The sequence below is a fragment of the Sminthopsis crassicaudata genome, chromosome 2, assembly GCF_048593235.1.
Source record: "Sminthopsis crassicaudata isolate SCR6 chromosome 2, ASM4859323v1, whole genome shotgun sequence".
NCBI lineage: Eukaryota > Metazoa > Chordata > Mammalia > Dasyuromorphia > Dasyuridae > Sminthopsis > Sminthopsis crassicaudata.
This window is the reverse complement of record NC_133618.1, coordinates 467,324,214-467,350,319: the sequence shown is the minus strand read 5'-3', so window position 1 is coordinate 467,350,319 and position 26,106 is coordinate 467,324,214. Positions and strand designations below refer to the sequence as shown.

General features: G+C 39.0%; 2 protein-coding genes across 2 annotated transcripts; one reads left to right on the top strand and one right to left on the bottom strand.

Annotated features, from left to right (window-relative positions):
* Positions 1-1,424: 1,424 nt before the first annotated feature.
* On the top strand, positions 1,425-5,773 carry RPL35 (ribosomal protein L35). The gene is made up of 4 exons (XM_074293068.1): positions 1,425-1,560; positions 2,561-2,697; positions 3,294-3,375; positions 5,586-5,773. The coding sequence occupies exons 1-4, from the start codon at positions 1,558-1,560 to the stop codon at positions 5,733-5,735; spliced, it is 372 nt and encodes a 123-aa protein (XP_074149169.1). The 5' UTR covers positions 1,425-1,557; the 3' UTR covers positions 5,736-5,773.
* A 48-nt stretch (positions 5,774-5,821) lies between these two features.
* WDR38 (WD repeat domain 38) lies at positions 5,822-25,842 on the bottom strand. Its single transcript, XM_074293066.1, has 9 exons — positions 25,584-25,842; positions 22,465-22,585; positions 15,847-15,963; positions 12,576-12,673; positions 11,710-11,790; positions 7,511-7,639; positions 7,278-7,427; positions 6,542-6,589; positions 5,822-6,248 (listed from the first exon to the last, which is right to left on the bottom strand). The coding sequence occupies exons 1-9, from the start codon at positions 25,797-25,799 to the stop codon at positions 5,952-5,954; spliced, it is 1,257 nt and encodes a 418-aa protein (XP_074149167.1). The 5' UTR covers positions 25,800-25,842; the 3' UTR covers positions 5,822-5,951.
* Between the last annotated feature and the right edge of the window lie 264 nt (positions 25,843-26,106).

Here is a 26,106-nt window from a genome sequence, read left to right as displayed (position 1 = left end):
AGATCCCAGATCTACTACTAACATAAGTCTAGTTATGGGAAATATTGTTACCAAGAATTCATATATAATAGCTTATAAGTGTGCACATTATGATTTCTGCATTATAGTTTATATTTTACAAGGAGGCACTATAAATTGAATGAATGGAACATTGAACTGAGAGTCAGAAGGCTTGGATTTTATCTCAGCTCTTCTGCTAGCTTGAAGCTTTGGGAGATGGATTTCAAAAAATTCTGTTTCAAATTCAGCTATTATCCTTATCCAAACCCCAGCATTCTGAACCTCTTCAAATTAAGGGGATACATCTTAAAGGTCTTTCCAGCCCTAACATTCTATGTTCTAGCATCTCTGCTTTATGAGCCTTTCCTTGTATTCTGTATCTTAACATTTTGTATTTTAATATTCCTTAATTTAACATATATTATGGAGTTCAAATTCTGGAATCCTGGTTTTCCTACTTGTCATTTCTGTGATCTTGGCCCTTTAACTTCCTTGAGCTTCAATTTTTGTCAAAAGATGATTAGACAATTCCTCAAATTCCTTCCAGTTTTAAACTTGATGCTATTGTGCTTTTATTTCTTGTGAGTCTTAGTAGTGAGGCAGACAATGTATAATTGTCCCCCAGAATGAATCAATCAGCAAGCATTTATTAAGTACCTATTATGTTTCAGGTACTGTGCTAAGCTCTGGAAATACAGACAAAAATGAAACAGCCCCTATCTTCAAAGAGCTACATTCTAATGAGGGAGACAGCATGTACATATGTAAGTTTATATACATACATATATATATATATATACATATATATATATATATATATATAAACATATATATATATATGTGTATATATATGTGCATATATACAAATGTATTTAAATACAAAATAAATACAAGGTCATTATAGGTGAGAATGCATTAGAAATTGGTGAGGTCAGGAATCATTTCTTGTCAAAGGTAGGCTTGAGTTGAGATTTGAAGGAAACAAGGGATTCTGAAACGGAATTGGGGGAAGAGTTTAGGAGGAAATGAATTCCAGGAATTGGTACCACAAGGGCAAAGGCAGGGAGGCTGGAGATAAATAATCCTGTGTGTCCACAGAACAAATAAATCAATAATACACGTCAAGAATGTAAAGCATATAGAAAAGGTGGGATTGACTGATTTTACAGGAAGAAAAAAAATGAGACCTTATATTGTGTTCTAAGGGAAGATCCAGGTTGTTCAAATTCAATGGGGGAAGAATCAAGGAGGGCTTCCAGGAGGAAAAAATCGAAACTGGATTTTGAAAAATGGGAAGGGGAAAAAAAAATGCAAGCTCTAGAGTAGCCCGGACTAGAACTGTGAGTGGGTGTGTCTCCGTGAGGCCAGCCCTCCCGGCTTGAGGCCTTTCTTCCTCCTCTTTCTCTCACCCCCGTGGGCGGACTGTACCATTTTCCAGAACAACCTTCTTCCCCTTTGATTTGGTCGCGCCCGTGACCCGGTAGTAGTTCTTAGGATCCGCCCCTCCTCTTTCCTCTTTCTCCTCGGAGCCGGTGGCGGTGTGTTGCATCCGTGATCATGGTAAGCTCTGCGCTGGGAATCCGCCGCCATCCTTGGACTCCGGAGTCCAACGGCCCGCGTGGCACCTGGGAGCCTCTTGGCCGGACTCCAATGGCGGGCGGTGGAGACTCCGGAGCCGCGGGTCGGGGAGTTGCGAACGCCCGATGAGTCTCCGGCTCGGCGTCCGGGCTCCTTGGCCTGTCTGCCAAACCGGCCTTGGCGAGGGTGGCGGGAAGGCAGAGGGAGCGCGGGGACTGGGAGCCGCCTCCCGCCCGGGGCACGTAGTGGCCCTTTGTAGGCCTCGAATTCCTACTCGGAAAAACGGAGGGGCCGGTAGTTGTACCAAAACTCTCAGGATCCTTCCAGTTCTGGCATGTCGCAATCTAGCCAGCATGGGGAGAAAGCCAGCCAGAGGGAATATGCTGACGGTGGCTCTTAGGAAGCCCTAAAGGCTTTGTGCAGGAGTTCAGCAAGTGGGGCAAAGCCAGAATTGGCATTCAGGGGTCTGTTACCGCGGACCATGTTGCTTATTACATTCCTATGATTATATCCGTTTTCATGGATGTACTGTTGGATTTCGGTATTAACACTTTCATACCCGGTTAATACCGCACTTAACCTTTTGCAAGTTAACTTATTTTGCTTCTTCTGAGAAGCCCTGCTTGTATTCTTTAAGGGAGCCGTGAACTTGGGGATAGACCTTAGCTCAAAATACGATTCCAGCACTAATGTAACTACTTAATACACCTTTGTTTTATCTATTTAATGGAAAGAGTTTAAATTGCGGGGGAGGTGAAAAGTGAATTATTCCAACTGTTTTCCTATTTTACAAGTGTTTGGTGGGAAAAACTTTCACCAAGTGTTTGGTTTTCTGGGGAGGAAATGGGCCCCCTTTTTCCTACAGTACCTTTTGCCCAGTAAATGTAATCACTTAGCCCTAATTGGGAGCCTTCTCTTTTTCAACCCCTCAGCCCAATCCTTTGACTTGCTTAAATTCATAATCTCTTGCTTCTGACATTAGGCAAAAATCAAGGCCAGGGATCTTCGTGGGAAGAAGAAGGAGGAGCTTCTCAAACAGTTAGATGATTTAAAGGTGGAACTTTCCCAATTGAGAGTGGCCAAAGTCACTGGAGGAGCTGCGTCCAAATTGTCTAAGATGTGAGTGTCTTCACTTCCTAAAGAAACTTGACATGGAAAGTGATTTATGTAATTTGCTGTTGTAGTTTTCAAAATGAACTTTGAAAATTCCTTAGCTTATGGCCTGTCCTGGAAAATATTCTGGAAAGGGTCATTAGAACACATGATTAGAACCCATTGGAGTGAAACTGGAAACTGGAGTGGCTCTGCTACTCATCACTCTGTCACCTTGGGAAAGTCACTTATTGGGGCTTAAGTTTCTTCTAAAATAAAGGAGACTTGGCTGACTTTAGGATTCTATTCTCCAAAATCTGATGTCTATTTTAGGAAATCTGCCTATGAAATAGGAAATTTAAGAAACAGCCAATTACAGTGGAAAGATAAAGGGGACTGTGTTCAGCAACTAATAAACTATGTCCTCGAACAAAGCCATTTCTGCCTTGATCTAACTCCATTCCATATTCTGAGGCAGTGTTTTATGTTCTATATAAAAATACATTCATCCAGCACATGTTGATTATGCATTCTAGGTTTTGGTTTAGGTCAGATTGCTAATAGTCTAAATTATATAGCTCTGTTTTCCTTGCTTCCTAAGCTGAAATCTCTTTCATTAACAGCCGAGTTGTCAGAAAATCTATTGCCCGAGTCCTGACTGTCATCAACCAGACACAGAAAGAGAACCTCAGGAAATTCTATAAGGTAAATTGAGCTCTGAGAAGAATCTTGTGATTAAAATTGGCTTGTACTGAACTGCAAGACACACACCCAGCACTGCTCTGACTTATAGAGAAAGTGTGAATTTGATCTTGCTATATAATTCTCCTACTGGGAAGCATGAAAGCTGTGTTGGGTTTGTTTGTTTTTTCACTCAATCAGCTTTCCAGAAGGAACAGTTTGCATTTCTTTTGCCCTTGCCTAATGTGTTTTAAATGAAACCAGAGACTTTAGTGGTTCTAAAAAAAAAAAAAAGAAAAGAAAGAAAAATGAGAATTTATATGGGTATATATGAAACCTCATTTTGTACCAACTTAATAAAATTGGAGGTGTGTTTTCTGATAGGATAATTAAGACTAATAGGTTCTAGGTGCTGGTTACCAAAGGAAAAAACCTTTAAGTGACAATAAGAAAACTTTAGAGAAATGGGATGGACTGTGTCCAGTACTAAGTTCCAAGCCTATCCTTGTATTGTTGAGCCAAGGCTGGAATCTGTGGTCCAATTCATCCAGTTTAACCCATACTTAAATGATGTTTAATAGGTGATCCTAGACTTTTTTCCTTATATCTGGCCACAATGAATAACTTTTATTAGTCACCTATTGTGAGCAAACTACTAATAATTGAACCACAAAACAGTATAGTTGCTGTCTGATAGTTTAAATTACATCTGCAAACTGTATATAGACAATGGTAAGTGGAAACAGATTTGAGGGGTGACAGGGTGACATTTAAACTTGGGCATTCTAGGTATACAGAAACAGATTGTAAGATCAATAGCATTATAGTTGGAATAGACTTTTTCAGGTGAGCAAATAGGAAAATGAGGGGGAAGTCATACACTAGTAATAAGAGTTTTGGTAAGACACTCATCATGCCTTAGGGAAATGGTTTTGGCAGCATCATGAAAAATGGAACAAAGAAAGGTGTTAAGAATTTGAAGTAGTATGATGGAAATAGGAAAGATGGCCACAAGAGATTTTACAGAATTAAAATGAATGGCATTTGACAACTATCTGGTTGACTAAGGATGGATGGGATTAAAGGAGAGGGAAGAGTTAGTTTATTCTTCAGACTATAAACTTGAGTGCTTAGAAAGAAGCATGGTAGTGTCCTTAACACAAAGGGGGGAGAGTGTTTTGTTTTGGTTTTTTCCCTAGGATCAAGTAAAACAAATTTATAATTTTCTACAATAGCCTTTTGTTTTTGAGAGACGGTTTATGTTCTTCCAGGCTAAAAATTTCCATTTTTAAAAAACTATTGTAAGATCTGGCTGGCATGAAGTAGACTCACTTTATCAAACTGATCAATCCCATTTGGATTTTCTTTAGTTTTAATGTCCTGAAATGCTGCATCCAGAACTGAACTTATTGTGTCTGGTGCAAAACCTAATGTATTACCCATCCCTCCCAGTACCACCCCCAATTGTTATGGACATTGCTTTCCATTTATGGGATGGTGGGTATAGAGCACAGTGAAGCATGGGGCTGCTATGTCATACCATTAAGTTCCAGCCCAGTCAGGTAAATGGTAAGAACAATGTGGGAGTTGAGGAAAAGAGCTCTCTTCCGGCTGAGGTGGTCTGATTAACTTTCTGGAATGAGGCCTGGTGCTAAAAGGATTTATTTAATCCTGTACAATCCCATGGCAGAAGCCCTGGTGGGAGGAAAAACTGGGAGACCTTTCCTCAGTCTCTAGTTAGCTAGATGACTCAGTGTCACTTCTGGGCCCTCCATTTCTTAGTTTCAAAACAGCAGTTAGACTAAGGAGGAGAGAGTGATTCTGGAGTCAGAGGACCTGAGTTCAAAGCCTACATTTAATCATATATCTGCCTCAGGCAAATGAAGGGTTTATATTAGTTGAGTAAGGTCCTTTCCACTTCTAAGACTACAGTTCTTTCAAGCTAGCATGATGAGGCTTTTGTTCAAATCATGGTTCTGCTACTAACTGACCTTAAACATGTAAAATTCTTTTCCCTGGCTCTAATTTGCAAAACTCATTTTGGACTAGATCTTGAAGGTCCCTTAGTTCTGACTTTCAAGATTTTGTAGGCCTGGAAAGTTGGTAGCCCTTTCAGGAATACCCAAAATCAATGACTTCTGGTCACCTGACTTTTAGAGTCTTTTCTCCCAGATTTTATGCATTGATAATATGTGGTTGCCTTCAGGGTCATGTCTTACTTTCTCAAAAAATAGGGCAAGAAATACAAGCCCCTGGACCTTCGGCCCAAGAAAACCCGTGCCATGCGACGCAGGCTTAATAAGCACGAGGAAGGCCTGAAGACCAAAAAACAGCAGAGGAAGGAACGCCTATACCCTCTTCGGAAATTTGCTGTCAAGGCATAATTTGTAAAGATGCTCAATAAAGACATTGTATAACCTTTGTTGTACTGAGGAAGACCCTTGATCTCTTTTAAGAAATTGAGGCTGGAATGTCTTGATTCTTTATTGATTATCATTTAAGGTACTCATTTCATAAGAAGACTTAGTTTCTCTTGATAGTTGAATTTAAGGTTAACGGAACACCGTTTCTTTTAAACTCCCTATCACTTGACTTAGATCTTAGATTTTCGGTTCTTGTCCTAAAGGGGAAATGGTGCTGTTCCTAGCTCTTTTCATTGTGGCTCCTGATTCCATGTAACGTACACTTGAATTGCGTATTTCGCTGGCCTTGGAACAGTTTTCACTTATAGTTGACTTTGGAGTGGTTGAATGGCTCCTCTGACAGCGCTTGGAATATTCTCCAAATACTTGACAATCTGCAGTTCCTTCTCCAAATATTCGGTGATCAGCTGACCCCGAAACCAACAATTTCCCATCTGGGGTGAAAGCACAGACATGGGCCACTTCTAAAACTCCCTACAAAAAATAAAGTAAAAAACAGCCTTGAGCTAGGAGCCAGAAGATCTGATTCTTAAGTCCCAAGTCTATCACTAAAATAATTGAGTGACCCTGACAGTCACCTGATCTCATTCATTCCTTTATGAATGATGTACTAGATGACCTTAAAAATTTTAGTTCTACCAAAAATGTTATTGTTTTGCTCCATGGTTTGGATGCTCTAAGAATCAGTTTGTTGATTGTTGGGGTATATGTCACCTGTTGACTTAAACCAGACTCTTCTACCCTCACAGCCCCATGCCATATCTTACCCTCAGGCTCTCTGTACATTTTCCAGTTGTGCAATCCCAGATTTTAACCTATTTAAAAAGGGAGAAAAGTCAGCAAAATATTGTTACTCGGAAGACTTAGGCTCAGTCCTATAGAAAGATCCTATGAAGCCATTTTTATTTTAGTCTGCTTTTTAAATTTAGGTTCTTGTTATGGAAATTATCTGAATGTTGAAAAGCAAATCAATAACTAGGCTCGATTCCTGGCAAGATCTCTATAATCTAACTCTGATGCACTTATAGTAGCTAGAGGAACCCTGAAAGTTTTTGTAGATCTGACTGGCCAACCTTGCTCATTCTTATCTGGCAACAATCAAGAATGAAGCAGGAGAGATGGTAGACAAAAGCCATTTAGGCCATTATACAGAGTCAGCAGCTGTTCACAGCTCACATGGGATTCAAAAGATTTTTTCTTTTGAGGTCATCTTTCAATGGTGCTAAACTCAAATAGAGAGGAGGCCACTTAATGACTAGGAAAGGCACATTATATTTTGTTTATTTTGCTAAATATCTTCCAGATATATTTTAATGTGGTTTGGGCCTCAGGAGCACTTAAAACCTCTGGTCTAGTCCAGGTTTTAAGTTTGAAGCCTGCTTCCTTAGCAGACGAGAATTCAGTTTCTTTGTCTCCAAAGGTAGCACTTGCTGTAGTATTAAGAGACCTTATAGATAGGATACACTGGAGCCCAGTTCTGAGCTGAAAAGAAGTCAGGATTACCATCTCAGAGTATTCTGAGCTAGCCATTCGAAGCCCATCTGCAGAAAAGGCCATGCTCTTCACCCAAGTCAGATGTCCTAACAGTTTGGCTAGGAGTTTTCCTGTCTCAGGATTCCAGATGCGTATGGTTTTGTCCCAGGAACCTGAGGCCTGTGGAACAAATGATAGTGTTTTGGCAGTAGTCATTCCTGAGATGCCTTCCCTCCTTTCTAAGGAATAGAATTGCAGCTTACCAGGAGCCCAGATGGGGAGAAACACACACAGCTGACATTTCCTTTGTGGCCTTCCAGTACTTTATTTTTAATCTTATCCAGTGAGTGCAGATCCCAGACTTGGACTGTAGCATCCCAGGAGCCAGTAGCCTGTCTCAAAAGAAAATGTGATATGAGCTTTGGAGAAAAGACCATCTCAGATTCAACATTGTGTGAGGCAGAAGCTACTTTTTGCCAACCACTAGGGAAAGACCTGGGGGCTTTATGAAGTGACTGAGAAAAATGACCCAAATCCTCTGAAGCCAGAGTGGTCCTTTATCTGCATAGAAGCCCTTCATGGCAACAGTGAGAACAGCCATCTTCTATAAGGGGATGAAGACAACCCAGAACCCCCTTTTAGATTATACAGATTGCATGATTTGAAGCAACCTGAAAACTAGTAGAGCAACTAATTGCCCTGAAAACACTAAGACAGGTGAGATAGGATCTATGTCAAGTTAGAAGCCATCACAAATTGCCAGGCTTCAAATGACTGGTCACTTCAAATCATCTTCACGCTGAAAAACAATGCTAGGCTAGCAAGATTCTATTTGTACCAAGATAATTCAAGAATTCTATAAAATTTCAAAATATAAAACTTAAATAAAATTATTGTTAATATAAAAAACCTAATACTATCTAAATTACAATTGGCATACTAATCAAACTGGTTTGCCAAAGTAAGCCAAAGATGCAAGTGATCAAGAAATACACATGAACAATTCTAAGGTTCTGCTTCATGCCCATCAGGTTGATAAAACTTAAGCCAAAAAAAGGAAAATGCTAATAAGGGGAAAAAACCACAGAATAGAGTGATGGCAGGTCTATACAGACAGCCACATTAATGAACTGTTGGTTGAACTGGGAATCCATCCAACCATTCTAGAAAGCAATTTGGAACTATCATCAAATAGTTACTAACTGCATATGCTGATTAAGGATACTTTTGTAATTAATCTTAGAGTTCATTAAGGGATAAATAGGTGGCAAAGTGGATAGAGTACTGGGCCTAGAGTCATGAAGCTTAAACTTGGCCTTAGGTATTAGATGTGTGACCTGGGTTACTTAATTCCAATTGTCTCCCCTTTTTCTTCTCCCCCCAAAAAGAAACTTGACTAAAGCAGTTTTCTTAACTTTAGGTCACAATCCCATATGAATCTCATAATTGAATATGGGGCTTGCAAAGTTATGACTTATTTGATTTATATACCTATTTTATAAATTTAGACACTTGAGGTCCTGTAAACTTTTTTCAGGCAAAAAAGGGGTTGCAAGTAAGAAAAGTTTAAGAAGCCTTAGGCTAGCCCACTTTTGAGAGATTAAAGTGATTTGCCCAGGCTCAAATAGCCAATACCATCAAAGAAAGGATTCCCAGGTCTCCCTTGCTCTGAAATTAAACTTAGATAGGCCCATCATGCTACCTGTTATATAAACTGGACCCTATAAAATGAAGAAAAAAATGACAAATGAAGAGAAACCTGGAAAAATTTGTAGGAATGAATGCAGTGAAATCTGCAGAAGCAGGAGCATAATTTACACAATGACCATAATAATGTAAAAGAAAATTAATTTGAAAGATGTTAAAAAAAAAACTTGAGCAATTCAGTGATCGAAATCATGACTTCAAAAACTGAAAGTGAAACATTCTTCCTACCTCTTGGCAGAGAAGACTACCAGAGAGATGCAAAATGAGGTACATTTTCAAATGTGACCCATGTGTCCATTGCTTTGCTTAAGTGTATTTTGTCACATATTACATCTATTTTGGAGGACTAGATAGGAGTTTTAAGGAAAAAACTGTTGGGAAGTGATACTGATGGAGAAGAAAAAAAGAATCAATGAAACATTGAAAAAATACACAGAAGAAAACAATAAGATGTTTTGAAGGGGACCAAGAAGACCACCAGGGCAATTTTGTTATTCCATGTTAAGTGCAACACACATTTAAAAAAAAAAAAAACATTGTATGTAACAGAAGTTTACAGTTTCATATATCACTCTTTCTCTATGTCCTTAGGATACTAAAATGTTCATGCTGATGTTTGTCAAATTCATAAAAAGAGAATTTCAAACAATAACAAAAAAGACTTAGGTTATGCCATTCACACTGGCCAGCTTTCTCTTTCTCATTCTCTCCCACTGGAATCTTATCCTAGGATGATTGGGCTATGAGAAGTGAACATTCACATTTTCTTGCCCAGAATAAAGATACCTTCTACCCTGTTTCTTAGCTATTTGCAAACCCTGGCATTGTTAGTAGAGGCAACCAGGTGATACAGTGAAAAGAACCTTGGGCCTAGAGTCATGAAGACCTAAATTCAAATTCTGTCTTGGGTTCCTCAATAGTAAAACAGCAATAATCATAGCACTTACATCTCCATAAGTTTTACACCTATTTGCACCTGGTACACGAATGCTTATTCATTTCTCTGCTTAATATAGTGCCAGACACATAGTAAGCAATTAAATGTATTTTTTATCATTTAAAAAAAAAAAAACATTCAAAGAGAGAGGCAATGCTAAAGAGTAGGAAGAATCCAGGATTCAGAATCAAGGAACAGATTTGTAATTTCATTGGTTTGGGGAACTCCCACATAAGTAAACTCTCTCTACCAACGCAGTTAGCACCTCCTCTGCATCTTTATCTTAGAGAATTGCCAAGATTACTGAGAGGTCCCCTGGGTCACACAACCACTTAAGTATTAGAAAGGAGATTCACCCAGTCTTCCTGAATCCAAAGCTGACTCTATATTCATTTGACTCCATGGCTTAAACTTAGTTGTCTAAACTCTTACATCCCATATACCAACAAAGTGGAGTGATCATCCCATTTTACCCAGGCTTTTAGTAGCTTGGTATGAAGAGAACCAGGCTGTGAGACTTTTAAATACAATATCCTACTTTTCCTTGATTAGTTTTTACTGGGAATAGTGTTTTGGAAGGTGCTTTGTTTGCTTGACTCTGGGAATAAGAGAACTGGAGGAAGATAAGGAGAGCAAAGGAAGTTTGATGGGACTTTGGCAACTCAACCATTTTTGGTATTTCATTTTCTATTGGGAAGAGGGAATGTTTTTGAAGATTTGAGCTTTTTGGTGGGTAAGAGAGGTTGGAATGACAGGGAGGATCTGGACTTTATGATACCTATGTAGAAATTCCCTCTGCAGTTAAATTCATCCATAACTTAGTCTTAGAGAGTTGACTGAGATACTGAAAAGTGCCTTTCTTACAGATATACAACTGGTATGTGTCAAAAAGCAGGATTGGATTTCTGATTCCAAAGATAGTCTTCTACTATAACATGCTGCCTCTGGGGGAGGGAGATAGGAGACCACGTTAGTCTGATATCTTACCAACTGGGTTCACTTGTAAACAACATTTGTAAAGCATTTACCATATAGAAATATTGTATTTAAGGTCGGGGGATGGTAATATGAAAAAATTATGTGGTCTTTGCCCCTCACTAAGCTTAACAGTAACTTGGGGATGGGTAGGAATTCAGTATCCATGTAGATAAAGCAAGGAAAATTAATAAAGGGCCAAGTAGAAATCCAGACTAAGTGCTCTAGGAAAACTTTCATTTGAGTAGGGAAAGATAAAGAAAGGTGTGTGTGTGGGGGGAATGGAATGTAAGGAGGATTAGGGGCCCTGAGTTAGAGTATATAAGGAAGAGGTTTTGTTTTTTTTTTTTTTTTTAATAGGTAGAGCTAAGGAATGCATTTCAGGCATTATATGCATATGTAGGCAGAAGCAAGAGTCTAGGTTGAGATTCTGGAACACTTAATCAAAAGAAGTAATTTGAAATAAGGTTGGATTGATAAATTGGAGCCTGACTATGGAGGATTTCAAATATCAGATTAAAGAGTTTATTTGTAGAGCTTGAACTAGAGAAGTAAAAAGGAGTATAGAAAGAAGGGGTCTCTCTGTATATGAATGACTGAAGGCATGAAAAAGTACCTATTAAGTGCTTCTCTGGCACCAGATACTAAACTAAACAATGTTATACAAAGCATGTTGTGGGAGGCAGAATCAAGAGAACTTGGTAAATGGCTGAATTTGGATGGAGGGGTTTGCGGGGATATGTGTGAATAAAATGTAGGAGTGCTAGTTAATCTACACAAGGACAGTTATTGAAGGCCAAGGTGCCCACCACTACATGTGCTGAAGAGGTAGGTCACACTTACAAGATATTCTGAATTGGGTGAAAAGTCACTGCTTTGGATGGCATCTTGATGTCCAAGGAGTTGAGTGATGATTTGGCCCGTCTAAAAGAAAAGGAAAATTTGCCTAAATATATACATCAAACTAGAATGCTTGCAAAGGAGAAACATTAGAAGTAAGAGGTGTTAAAAATCATTTAGTCTAGTGCCCCCATTGTAGATAGGGGAACTGAGTCTCAAAGAAGTTGTGGCTTCCTCAACATAACATAGTTGGGGGAGCAGTTAGATGGCACAGTGGATAGAGAATTGGCCTTAAAGTCAGGAGGACTTGAGTTCAAATTGAGCCTTCAGACACTTAACACTTACTAGCTGACCCTGAGCAAGTCACTTAACTCCAGTTGCCTCAATCCAAGCCTCCCATCCAAGTATCTTCTCATTATGCTCTGCTGACTCCTAGGTGGATTCTCATTCAAAAATAAATAGCTATGAAGTAGGGCAGACCATTGTCACCATTTCTTGATTCACTTGAGAAATCTGAGTTCTATTCCCTTTCAGCTGGAATAAATAGTTCTATGTTCTAGTATTCCCTATGCTAAAATCTAATTAACTTATTCATTCCTCAGAGACTTCCAATTCTCTATTCATTTCAACCCCCATGCCCACAATGAAATCAATTAACATATAAAATACTTGTATTAAGGACTCTAGAATGATGATTGCTGATGAAATGTGAACAAGTTCCCAATCATTTTGTGAATCTCTATTAGGTGAGTTTCCTAGGATAGACAATGTAGGGCTTCTTGTGGGGGGAAGCCCTATTCCTGTAGACCCAGATCCTTAACCCTCCCCCCCATACACACACCATACCTAGTTTTTCCCAGTTCCCATACCTGTACTTCCCAGAGTATAACCTTGCGGTCCCAGCCTCCAGATGCCAGCTGTTTAGAGTCTGTACTGAAGCTGACTGTCTCCACACCCCGGGAATGACCTGGAAGACCCCGGTGCAGACAGGGTATGTGAAATAGAAACAATTAGCCCCCAACACTGGTGGTCTGCCCAATCTGCAGCATAAAAAGAATGGTACAAGGCAGAGGAAAGGTGGTGATTGGTCCTTTCTTGCTAAAGACTCTATGCTATATGTATTTTATAAATACATGTACACCATATGTCCTAGAGGTTTGGAGGTAAAAACCAGATTGTAAGATTTATGGTGTGACCTCTGATCACTTATTCAATTCACCTATCTCCCAAAGTTTTTATGAGAATGAAAGTGAATGCTGTCTAGAGCAGGGGGTGGGAAGAAGGAAGAGAAAAATTTGGGACACAAGGTTTTGCAAGGGTAAATGTTGAAAACTATCTTTGCATATATTTTGAAAATAAAAAACCTATGATTTAAAAAAAAAGAGAGAGAGAATGAAAATGAGCACCAGTTTCTCACATGTGGAGTTGGGACTCCTTTAGAAATGATGAGGGAATTCCAAGAGACAATCATTCCATAGGCACAGGACCTCCCTTCCTTGAGGCTTTGCCCACCCATGCCCATCCCCATATTTGATATGGACCTATAGAACTTTGAAAAACCCTGAATTGATTAATAATGGTAGCTTACTTTGAAAGTACTTCAAGTTTCTTTTTTTTTTTTTTTTTTTTAATTTAGTCTTATTATGTTTTTGAATTTTTAAAATTAAAGCCTTTTATTTATAAAACATGCATGGATAATTTTTTTAACATTGACCCTTGCAAAACCTTGTGTTCCAAATTTTCCCCTCCTTCCTCCTATTCTCCAGATAGATGTAGGTAAATTAATACATGTTAAATATGTTAAAACACATATGAAATTCAATATATGTATATTATCTTGCTACAAAAGAAAAATCGAATCAAGAAGGGAAAAAAACTGAGAAAAAAACAAAATGCAAACAAATAACAAAAAGAGTGAAAATGCTATGTTGTGATCTACACTCAGTTCCCACAGTCCTCTCTCTGAGTGTAAATGGCTCTCTTCATTACAAGATTATTGAACTGATCTGAATCATTTCATTGTTGGAAAGAGTACTTCAAATTTCACAAGCTATGATGATCACCCTACACTAACCTTGAGCCATACACATACTTTACCTACATATATATGTATTTTCCCAAAAAGCTCCTTTGCTCTTAATTTAGTCCAAGATCACATTAGGATTTTGCTTTTGATTTTTCCACATCATACTTTTGACTCACAAATTTATGCTCCACTAAAACTCCTAGACCTTTTTCATGCAAGTCTCCTCTGTCCTGTACTTGTGATCTCAGTGACATGCCTCACAGCATAACTCATCTTTTCTGAAAGATGAAACCGAGGTAATGAGTGGTAAAAAGATTCATCAAGAAAAATCTTTGGGAGGTAGATGAATAGGTGATCCCAAGTCACATAGTAAATCTCACAACCTGGTTTTTATCAGCTCTTTAGGGCCTGTGATACTTGTATACTTAGAAAGTAACTCCACAGAAGCTGTCTATACTGAATCCTTTTCTCAGGACTCATATCTGGAATACCCGAATTCAGCTCTAGGCTGTTGTTCCTCCTTTGTTTAAAAGATGTCTTTTGACATCACTGTGATGTTGACTGAGTCTGAATTGGACTTAAGTGAGATAAAGTTGCATAAAGTTGTCAGCCTCACTCTCCTTTCCATAGTCATCAAAGTCCATGGTAAGACAAAAGTCAAGAGGACTGGCAATGGCCAAGGATGCAGCAATTGACTGGTGTCTTTATGGTTTTTCAAACTTTAAGCCCTCCACAATGCCTACTTCCCTGTAAAACTGTCTTGGTATACTGGCTAAACCAGGTTAAGACAACAGATAGGCAGAATTGGTGGATGAGAACAATTTATTCCAATTCTAAGCTATACAGTGTAAGAAGAACATGATAAGCTGGTGAGTATTCAGATGAGGGAAGAACCTGATCATTGGAAAGGTCATCATGTAGAGTAAGACTTCTTAAATTTCCTCCACTCATGACCCCTTCTTGCCTGAGAAATTTTTACACAATCCCAGATATACAGGTATATAAAATAGGTATACAAGTCAAACTGACAATATATTGACTTACTGATAATAAATCATAATTTTGTGACTCCCACATTCAGTTATGAAACCTCATATGAATTCTTAAACCATAGTTTAGATGCGAGGATGTAGAATACGGATTAACCTTGTTTTGCTTGACCCCATGGGAGAAATGGGTAGAAGTTGAAAATAAGACAATTGTAGATTTAATGTTAGGAAAAAATTCCTAACAATTAATTATCCCAAAGTAGAATGGGTTGTCTGTGGAGGTGGCGACTCCCTCTTCCTTGGGGATCTTCAAGCAGTAACCAGATGACCAAGGTCAAGTGTGATATAGTGAGGATTCCTGATACTTGATGTTGAACTTGGACTCTAAGCCCAATCTTTCCGTCTCAGCAAGAAAGAACAAGAGACCTGGACTGGAATCCTGAGAAAAATGAGTTTGGGAGAAGTTAAGGTTTTGGAGACACTTGGGATTTAGTGGTTTGAAGATTTGAAGTCAGGTCCTCTTGACTCCAGGACTGGTACACTATTCACACCACCACCTAGTTGTTGCCCTGAAAAGTCATGTTCTGATCTAAACTTTATAAATTTCAAGGTGACAAGCCAAAGGCATTCAAAGCCAAGCATCTGTACTCTAAGTTCAATATCTGTCTTTGGAATGAAGGAAGAAATCAAAGATACTGACATGGTTGGCCATCTGCAGTTCATTTTATAATTGAGGAAACTGAGGTAAACAGGATTAAATGACCTGCCCAGGGTCACACAGTCAATAAATGCTTGAAGCCAGATTTAAAATCAGGAAGATAATCCTCCTGACTCCAGGCCTCTTAATCTACTCTTAGTTTGAGAGATGCACAAAACCAGATCAGGATTGGGCCTCAGGCCATAGTTTGCTGACCTTTTATTTAGTCTAGTGCTTTCCTTTTCCAGCTAAGAAAACTGAGGCCCAGTGAGGTTGTGACTTATTTAATGTCACACAGATTAGAAAAGGATTCCAACCCAAGTCCTTGGCTCCACACCAAACTAACTGAAGCCAATGGTGATCCCCAGGCCACAAAGCCTCCCTTCCTTTCTCCTCCTCCATGCCCTAATCTTTTTCTTTCAGGTTACCTTTCAGAATCTGGATGCACCGGGTAGTTTGGGCATCCCACAACCGGACTGTGCAGTCACGAGAGGCACTTGCAAAAAATCTGCCATCAGGAGAGAATCTGCAGAATAACACTGGAGCTGTAAAAGAGAAAGATCAGGACTGGGTCCATCATGTAGGGAGCTCACAATCATTGGGAAGAACAAGGAATAACAAATATGTGTAAATAAGCTCCAGAAAACCTTATGGCCTTAATGGAATGGATACAGGGGTCTGAGCCCTTAGGGATGAGGCCCAGTAATCTGGGTTCTTGCAGGTCAGCCATTATTTGACCTTTGTCAAAGGGGACCATGACATCAGGGAGGTGAAACCAGGACATGCAAGTGAGGGGAGGGCTGGGCAAGGTCACCAGCCTCACCTTCCCTTCCAGAGCATCTGGGGAAAGTGACCAGATCATAGATCAGGATGACTGGAGATGGCCCTGGATGCAGTGGGAGGCCTGGGCCTTTGGAAGCTAAAATCTTAATGGATCTCAGTTTGACCCAAGGCCACACCCATTCAGTGATTAAGGTTGGGTATAGCAATTGAGGCAAAAAATAGCCTTTTCACCTAGTCCAAAAAAAAAAATCTAAATAAATAAATCTGGGAGGGGAAGACCCTCAGGGTTTCTGGCCAATCTTCTAAGGCTGAAGAAAGACTACTTTCATCTGTGCTGTTTAGTATCCAGCCCCAGCCCTAGAAGTTAATGATCTAGACCCCTTACAATAGGGTCTTCTGTGTCAATGGACTTGGAACCACAGCAATTGAGAATGTTGAAGGGGCCTACTTAGGCTCCTCATTTTACAGATAAAGACCCATAGAGGGAAGGACCCTCGCCCAAGTTAACACAGCTAGCAAGTGATACTAACAGTGAATGAATAGTATCAGAGACTAAGGAATTAACAGTCCTACTATGCTCTCTCCTGGTAAATTACAACTAGAGTACTGTGTTGGGTTCTCTGCCATTTGTTTTTTTAAGGAAGGCTACTGACAAGATAACCAGAATGGTGAGAGCATGATAGACCGTGTCAGGTGAGGATGGCTAACTGGAGGAAAGATGTAGTGGGAACAGGCAGCTAGGCAAAGTGGACAGAGTGCTAGACCTGGATTCAGGAAAAAGAAAAGCCCAGAGTTCGAATCCTGCCTTAGCTCCTCATTAACTATGTGCTCCATAATAAGTCATTAAACCTTTGATTCATCTGCCTCATCTATAAAACAAGAATAATAACACCTATTTCATTTGAGATAGTATTTGTAAAGTACATTGCTAATTTAAAATGTTATATAAATGTTAGTTATTACAGTTATGCTTGACTTAGTCAAGCATTTTCTAATAATCACCCATGTCCAAAAATGTATTGGATAGGTTCATAAAAGTGTTAAGTTATGAGAAATGTTCAAGTGAAGGCTAGATGACTAGTTGTTGGGATTGTTATAGAGGGAATTTCTGTTCTGGATCTTTTTTGAGGTCCCCTTCTGATCTGAGGTTCTTTGATTTAGAAAATCTGGTTTTTATTCTTGGTTTTGAAACTTACTGATCTTAGGCAAGCAACTGTAAGCATCTACCTACTATATTGAGGGCACAAAGACAAAAGTGATTCCTTGCCTTCAAGGAATTTGTAATTTGAGTGTAGTTATGATATTCACAATCACCCCACTCCTCAGTCTTTTTTTCCATCTAGCCCTTCAACCACTTTCTAGGCTCTTTTTGTTTTATCTTCATCCATTGGAAGAGTAAACTTCATGAGGATACAAACTATTTCATTTGCTTATATTTCTTTTCTCAGAACTCAATATCCCAGTATGTAGGATACACAATATATCTATCATCTATTATCTGTTATCTATCAATCATCTATATACCTCCCTATCTACCACCTATTATCTAGCTATTTATTATTTACCATTTAATCTATTTTTTTCTCCTCTCTCTCCCTCCCACTCACTTTCTCTCTGTCCATATGTCTGTCTGTGTCTGTCTCTCACTCTGTTTCTGTCTCTCTTTCCCTTTCTCTCTTCCTCTCCCTCTTTCCTCTTTCCATTCCATTCATGTTTCTGATTCATTTGATCTTTCAGCCTTAGTTTCTTCATCTCTAAAATAGGGATAATAATACTTTAATTAACTCACTTAATTTCAAAGTGCCACACAGAGGTAATAAATTAAGCACTATCAATGTTCCATGCCAGAACATGCCATGGTCAGAAGAGGTAGAGATTTCAGGCTGGAGCATTATTTTCCTGTTCTTCCCAGTCTGAGAATTATCTGAGAGTTTCCTAACTCTGCATTTAGTTGATGGTTATCCAGTGTATAATCTGACATTAATGGCAGCAGTGGATTGGGGATGAATATAGTACAGAGAGATATTCCTTACTGTTGACTGGAAAATTTATTGGTAAATGGACAAAGAAAAGGAGACATTTGGGGGACTCTAACTCTAGAGAGCTTGAAGTAAGGGGTTTTGTCATGGTATGAATGGGATGATTTCTTATCATGGGAGGAGACAAATTAATAAGCCAGCAAACAGCTTGAGTATAGTAAAGGTACAAGATTCAAAATTTGATCAAAGAGCTACAAACCAGCAAAATATCTTGGCTCTGAAGGCAATATGTGAAATGAAGGCTGGAAGATATTGGGGACTTTGTAGAGAACATTTCTATGGAGCTATGGGACTGATCTGGGTGATTTATGAGATTCTGAATTTCTGAAAAAAACACTAAGCAGCTAGGAGACCTGGGTCCTGGGCCTAGTTCTGCTATTACCAACTCTGAGCTGCAGTCTTGTCTATAAATGAAAGGAGTTAGATTAGAGGATTCTCTACTGTTCTTTCTAGCACTGATATGATATGAGATATGATTCTAGTAACTACCTAGATAGATAGACAGAGAGATAGATACATAGAAAAGAGAAAGCTAGGAATAGAAAAAGAAGGAAGAAAAGAGAGAAAGAGACATATAGAGAGATAATAGGCAGAGATAAAGACAGACAGACAGAAACAGAGGTACAGATACACAGAGACAGATAAACAGAGAGGACATACATATATATACACACACAGAGAGAACATTCAACATTGACAGTCTGTAGTTTGTTCAGTATCTCTGACCATTTGGTCACTCCATTCACTAACACACCTCACAAATCCTTTCCTGACTTAAAAGAAGGCTGTTGATAAGATTGAAAAAATTCATATTTTGGTGTTGAAACACCACTGGTGACCTGATCTAAGCTAGTTTTCAGATAAAAGACTCTTCACAATGATGTTGTCAATGCTGAGTTTTTATTCCATTAGCTCCTGTCTAAATTTATGCTCTGTTGCCATAGTTTTCAAGAAACCAAGGCCATTGCCATGAGACATCAAAGGAAGTTTTTAGTGGGCAGTTACACAAATATTGTGAAAAATAAAGGAAACTGAACGAAACTGAACTCCAGAATTACTTTTAATCACCAAAAAGGAACTGGTAATGACAAGAATTTTGAGAAGACTCTTTGGGAAATACTGGGCATAATCAGACTTATTCCTTAGACTTTTTTAAAATTAAAAAATGGTTTTAGTTTAAAAATATATATATATTTTCTACCTTAGCTCTTTTCCTCAATGAAAAACAAAACAAAACTCTTGTAACAAATACACATAGTCAAGCAAAACAAATTTCTGCTTACTCATGTCTAAAAACTATTCTTCAAGCCTTACCCTGAGCCATCACCTCCCTTGAAAGAGGCCAGCTATCACATTAGTTAGGATTTTTTTTTTAATTATATTTTTTCCAGTTACATGTAAGATATTTTTTAATATTCATTAAAATTTTTTTCAAGTTCTGAATTTTCTCCCTTCTCCACCACTTTTCTCCTTGAAGGCAAGCAATTTGATATAGATATATGTGCAATCATGCATAGGATTTTCATATCAGCCATGTTACTAAGGAAAACAGACAAAAAAAAAAAAAACCCAAGAAAAATAAAGTTTAAAAAGAATATGCTTCAATCTACATTCAGATTCCATCACTTCTTCCTCTGGAGATAGGTAACATATTTTATCTTAAGTTTTTTGGAATTATCTTGGATCATTGTATTTCTGAAAATAGCTAAGTCATTCACAGTTGATCATCATACAATATTTCTATTATTGTCTACAATATTTTTCTGGCTCTTTGTTTCAATTTATATGTCTTCCCAAGTTTTTCTGAAACCTTCTTGTGCATCATTTCTTGCAAACACAATAGTATTCCATAATAATCATATGCCCTAGTTTGTTCAGCCATTCATTTATAGGCATTCTCTCAATTGGCATTGTTAGAAATCTTAAGTCTTTTCAAAGTTATTTGTCTTTACAATGCTGTTATATAAATTGGTCTTCTAGTTCTGTTCACTTTACTGTGTACCTGGTCCTACAAATCTTGCCAGGTTTCATTTTCCCAGACATCATTTCTTTTGTGTTAACAGTATTCCTGGGGCATCTAGATGGTGTAGTGGATAGAGTTTCGGCCCTGAAGTCAGGAGGACCTGAGTTCAAATCAGCCTTAGACACTTTACACTTCCTAGCTGTGTGACCCTGGGCAAGTCACTTAACCCCAATTGCCTCAGAAAAAAAAAAAAAAAGGCAGTATTCCCTAATTGATGGGAACTTCTTTGATTTTTATTTCTTTTTTTTACCACAAAAAGAGTTGCCATAAATACTTTGTACATACTGGCCTTTTTCTTTTTTTGATGTCTTTGAAGTATAGTTCTACTATTGATGTGATATCTCCAGGGGAAAGGCTATACACAGTTGATTGACTTTTGGGTACATAATTCTAGAATCATTTTCCAAAATGGCTAGACCAGTGACAATTCTATCACATTGTATTAGTGTGCCTGTTTTCTACAGCTCCTCCAAAATTTTTCATTTTTCTTTTGTTGTCAACTTTGCAATCTGATGGACATGAGGTAGAACCTTGGAGTTACTTTAATTTGCATTTCTTTAATTCTTAAATGATGTGGAAGATTTTTTTCATATGGCTATATTAATAGCTTGGATTTTCTTCTCTTGAGAACTATCTGTTCATATCTTTGACTTTGATCTTTGATCAACTGGGGAATGGCTCTTATATTTTGGAAATGAGATCCTAATCAGAGAAACTTGTGAAATTTTTTTTTCTTCTAATTTTAGATGCATTTGTTTTGTTTGTGTAAGACTTAAATTTTACATAAACAAGATTATCCTTTTTATCTTTTGTTACCTTCACTGTCCATAGATCAGCTAAGTAATTTCTTCCTTTCTCATCTAATTTGTGTAAGATGTTATTTTTCATATTTAAGACATTTATCCATTATCACTTAGACTTCAAATAAGCAAATTTTTAAAAGTTTGGAGAAAGGATTAGGAAGATCTTATGGTTAAGGCACCTAAAAAAAAAGTATGAAGATCAAGAATGAAATTATAACAATGCAATTGAGAATTGTCCCAACAAGAAGTGTGTGTGTGTGTGTGTGTGTGTGTGTGTGTGAAGTCTCTAAAAGAGTCTGACATTGCAGCACAGTAAGCTCCACTGAGTTTAAAAAGGACAGGTTGTAATAGAGAATGAATAAAAAAGTGTGTCAAAAGGTTCTTTTAAAAAGAGTGTCATATATTACAGAGTAAGATAAAAGTTTATGAATTAAGACAACAAAATGGGCTTTAAGCAGAAAAGCTATTTGGAGAACGAGAAAAGGTCATCCACAAAATGGTTTCCTCATGAGGACCCTGGGAAAATTGTGGGTGCAATATTATTTTCATTTTACAGATAAAGCAGCTGAGATTCTAAGGTAAGTGTCTTGCCTAAAGAGACACAGTCACAAATGGTGAATCATGAGGGATTTGAAGAATTTTCTGACTACTCATTTACTCAGGCAATTTCCTTCTCCAGAGCCATGTAAGGGGTGTAAGCAAGTAAGGGGTGGATTGGGACGGTCATTGTGATTGATGTTAATAAAAGTCGGACTGAACCACTCACTCCAAACCTATTTTCCCCCTTTCTTTTCTGTCAAGGAGAGGCAGTGTGAGGGTGGAAAGGCCTAAGGAGGGATCCTTGGGACAGAATGTTAGATCTGAAAGGGATCTGAGATAATTTAGTTCAGTTATAAAGAAATAAGGCTCCAAAAACTTATCTTTTACAACCCCAGCAAAATCAAACCCTCTGAGAGCTGGATCATTAAGGACCAAAGATCTAGAAAGCCTCACTACTGTACGTGGATCTGGAAGTTTTCTTACTGCTCATTTCTCTCTGAAGGCAGCCCCAAAGTGGTTGGTCCGAGGGTGCTAGAAGAGGACCACCTCTGTTCTCTGCATCCTACTTCTCTCCACCCACCCTTCCTCCCTCCTCCTTTCCTCTGCAATTCTTGATTCACTTCCGACTCGCTACTGGAGCGTCAAGTCTTTGGAGCAGCTATTGGGGGAAGCTTGGCAGGGAGAAGTGAGACCTCATCCCAGACGGCCTGGCCCCACAGCTGTTAGTTATGTTACCACCCCGAGGACGATATTGGGCGCTGGTCTGCAAGCAAGCTTGAGGGCAAAAATTGTGCGTGGGAGTAGGAAGGGTGGGACCCAGGTGAGAGACGGGATGGGACGCCCCCGCAGCGCGCCCACCTGTGTGGCCCGGCAGCCTCCGTAGTAAATTCCCAGTCCGAGCCCCCCACATGTACACCTTGTTGTCATCACAGCACGTGAGGAGGATCCGAGTGTCCGGAGAGAAGGCACACGAATTGACCTGGGAGGGAATAATTCTATTGGATTCCGTTCCAAAAGGAGGTAGCCAGATAGCCTAGAAAGAATGCTGGGCTCAAAGACAACTCTCTGAGTAGCAGTCATTTCATCTTTCTAAGTCCCAGTTTCTTCATCTGCAAAGTGAGGAGATTGGATTAAACATTCTCAAGAAAGACTCTAAATCGTGATCAGCTTAAATTTAACTGTGACCTACATCGTCAATAACAATAGTATTTCCTCCATGAGGGCACGCTTCATTCTGTAAATTGTTTCAAAATTCCCATCAAGTTTGATGATTTAGTAATTTAATTCAGTAATTCCACTCACCAGGTTCCTTGAAAGTATTATTGCCTCATATAAACTTCAGTCCCTCAATAGGGCAGAGTAAATAAATCTTTCTAAATTTTAGTTTAGAAAAAAACTAAAAAACTGGACACTGGGGAAACACATCTCTCCTTGGATCTTTTTCCTTGTCTTTCTGTCTGTCTCTGTCTCTGTATGTCTATCTCTGTAGCTGTCTGTCTCTGTCTTTGTATTTTTGACTTTATGATCTTATCAGCTCCTTTTAAGTTCAATTAACTATATGCAGGATCCCCATATCCTTCTGTTTCCAGAATGTCAGTTCTAGATCATCAACCATCTCTAATTGGATTCTCATATTCAGGACTCTTCAATGCATAATTTCCTTAAACCAGGGATCTGACTATGTAATTCCCTTGCTCTAATAACTTTCAGTGTACTTTATTATCTCTAAGCTAAATTTTAAATTCTTCTGTTTAGCTTTTTTTTTTTTTTTTGGCTGAGGCATCTGGGGTTAAGTGACTTGCCCAGAGTCACACAGCTAGGAAGTGTAAGAGTCTGAGGCCACATTTGAACTCGGGTCCTCCTGAATTCAGGGTGCTCTATCCACTGAGCCATCTAGCTGCTCCTGTTTAGCATTTTTAAAGCCCAAATTTATATTCTCCCATCTTCCCCAATTATTTCACATAGTTCCCCTTTGTTACTCCCCCATTCTTTTCAGTCAATAGCCCTACTTATTCTCCTCACACCTTAGCCATCTATCTTCCCACCCCACTCCCTCTCTTTACCTCTATTTCTTAGAATTTCTCTTCCTTATAGGCCCAGTTTTTGAGACATCTCTTAGTCTCACAAGCCATTCCTGATCTCCCTTGTAACAGATCTCTAGAGCCTTATTATAATGCATATTATTATCTGTTTACATGTTGCATTTTCCTAGTAAAATTTGAGTACTTAGAGATCGGGGATTGCTTTTGTTTTGTCTTTTTTTATCTCTTGCATATTGCTATATAATTGCACATTAATACTGCACATATTAACATATGCTAGTTGCATTATATTGCTTAGAAGGTTAAAAGAAAAAGTCTACTTAAAACAGTTCCATGGAAAATGATAAGAGATAACAGTGATAATTGTTTTTATTTCTATACCAGCTTTATAAAGGTTTACAGGTTTGTTTTCTCACATCAAGTCTGTGAGATAGCTCATGCCAATATCTCTTGACAGCAAAGGACACAGAAAATAAGTGAGTTTGTGAAGTGGCTTGCCCAAGATTACTTAGCTAATAAATTCCAGGATCAGGGTGAAAACACAGGTCTGACCATTTAAATCCAGAGGTCTCTTCATCTTACCCTTATGCTGCTGCTTCCAGGACCCAGGCAAAGAATAATGGATCTAGAAATCACCTGACCTGGATTAGATTTCTAACTGTCCTGTTTCTTACCTGGGATCCACTTCACTCTTATGAGACTCCTTTTTTCATCCTTTGAAATGAGTGTAGACCAAATAATCTCTGCCAAGCTAATCGTCTGACTTTTAAGACATTTCCCATGACATCATCACACTTTGACAAATATACAAATGACTATAATACATAATAACATCAAATAGAATCACAAACATGTAATGTTTGATGTGACATCTGAAAAGACTTGGAAGAAAATCAAGAATACTTCATGAAAGAAAGGGCTTTGAATTGGGGTTTAAAGGAGAGATAGGAATCCAACAGGAAGAGGGGAAAAGAAGACATGGATTAATGAGATAATGTGAGTAGTCACACATAGGGAGAAAGCATTGGGACATTTGCTGTGTGTTAAGGAGTCCAGTTTGGCTGAAGCATACAATGATAGTACAGGGAAAGAAAAAATAAAATATAAAGCCGAAAAGGTGGGAGTAATGTCTGCCTTGAATGCCTAGAGGAAGGATCTGAATTGAGAAAGCCAATAGGAAACTTTGAAAGATTTTAAGCAAAGCAGTGTAATACATATATACATATTTTAATATTGCTGGACTTCAGTTTCCTCCTTTCTAAAATGAAGGGCTATCCTTTTTGATCTGATTTTTCTTGTGCAGCATGATAATTGTGGAAATATGTATAGAAGAATTGCACATATTTAACATATATTGGGGGATTGGAAGGGATAGGGAGAAGGGAGGGAGGAAAAAGAATTTGGAATATAAGGTTTTGCAAGGATGAATGTTGACAATTATCTATACATGTGTTTTGAAAAGAAAAAGCTTTATTTAAAAAAAATAATAAAATGTAGGGCCTGAACTAAATGACCAATAAGGTCTCTTCCAGGTCTATCCTATTAGTTCCTATAGTATTCCACCTAACTCCGAGGTGAGTTGATTAAAAGGGTAGCAACACCATTTTAAGAAGCCATTGCAATCGTCCATCTGGATTGGAATTGTTTTAGAGAGAATAGAGAGGGATCAGACATAATAAGACTGACTCCCTGGGTACATGAAATGAGGAAAAGGGAACTTGTCTGAGATAAACATCAAAGAATCTAATCTGGACTGGATGATTCCCCCAGACTGCATTAGTGAAGTCAGCAGAGGTAGCAAGCTGGGGGGAAATTAGATTGGGGTGCTGGCAGAATGCAGCATCTGGGGAAAGAGGTTGTGGGATGCTCCAGGGCCCAGAAAGGCCCCTCTTCCAACTGACCACAGCTTTGGCCCCCATCCGTACCCCCGCTTACCTCCCCTTTGTGACGACTGAAGTATTTTATACTCCCCACGGTCAAAGGCGCCCAATCCGTTCTAGCTAGTGAGGGCGGGGTCGGAGGGGTCTGGATGGAGGACTCAGATGTGGCTTCAGATCTAGCTTTGTGGGGGCTTCGATCGCGGGGGCCGCGATCCCCGAACCTCCCCCGCACCGCGGGCATCTCTCTTACGGCGACTGCCGACCTGGGCATGCTAGGGCTGTTCTGGGCTAGCAAGGAGAGGGGTGGGGGATGTGTACGCTGGGGTTTCCATGGTGACCGCCCCGCCCGGTTTCCTCCCCTTCGTTGCTCTGCTCCAAAATCCGGCTTAAAGCCACTGGGGGGCGCTGTTAGCATCCCCAAACAGCAGCTATTAAACGCTTAGTGTGTACCGAGAATCCCTGGCAGTACGCGGGAGATGCAGGAGAGCCCAGACTTCGTGAATTTAGGCAATATGGTGCAGTGGAGAATAAAAATATACTGTTGGCTTCGCCACTAAATATGAACTCAGAGCCAGAGC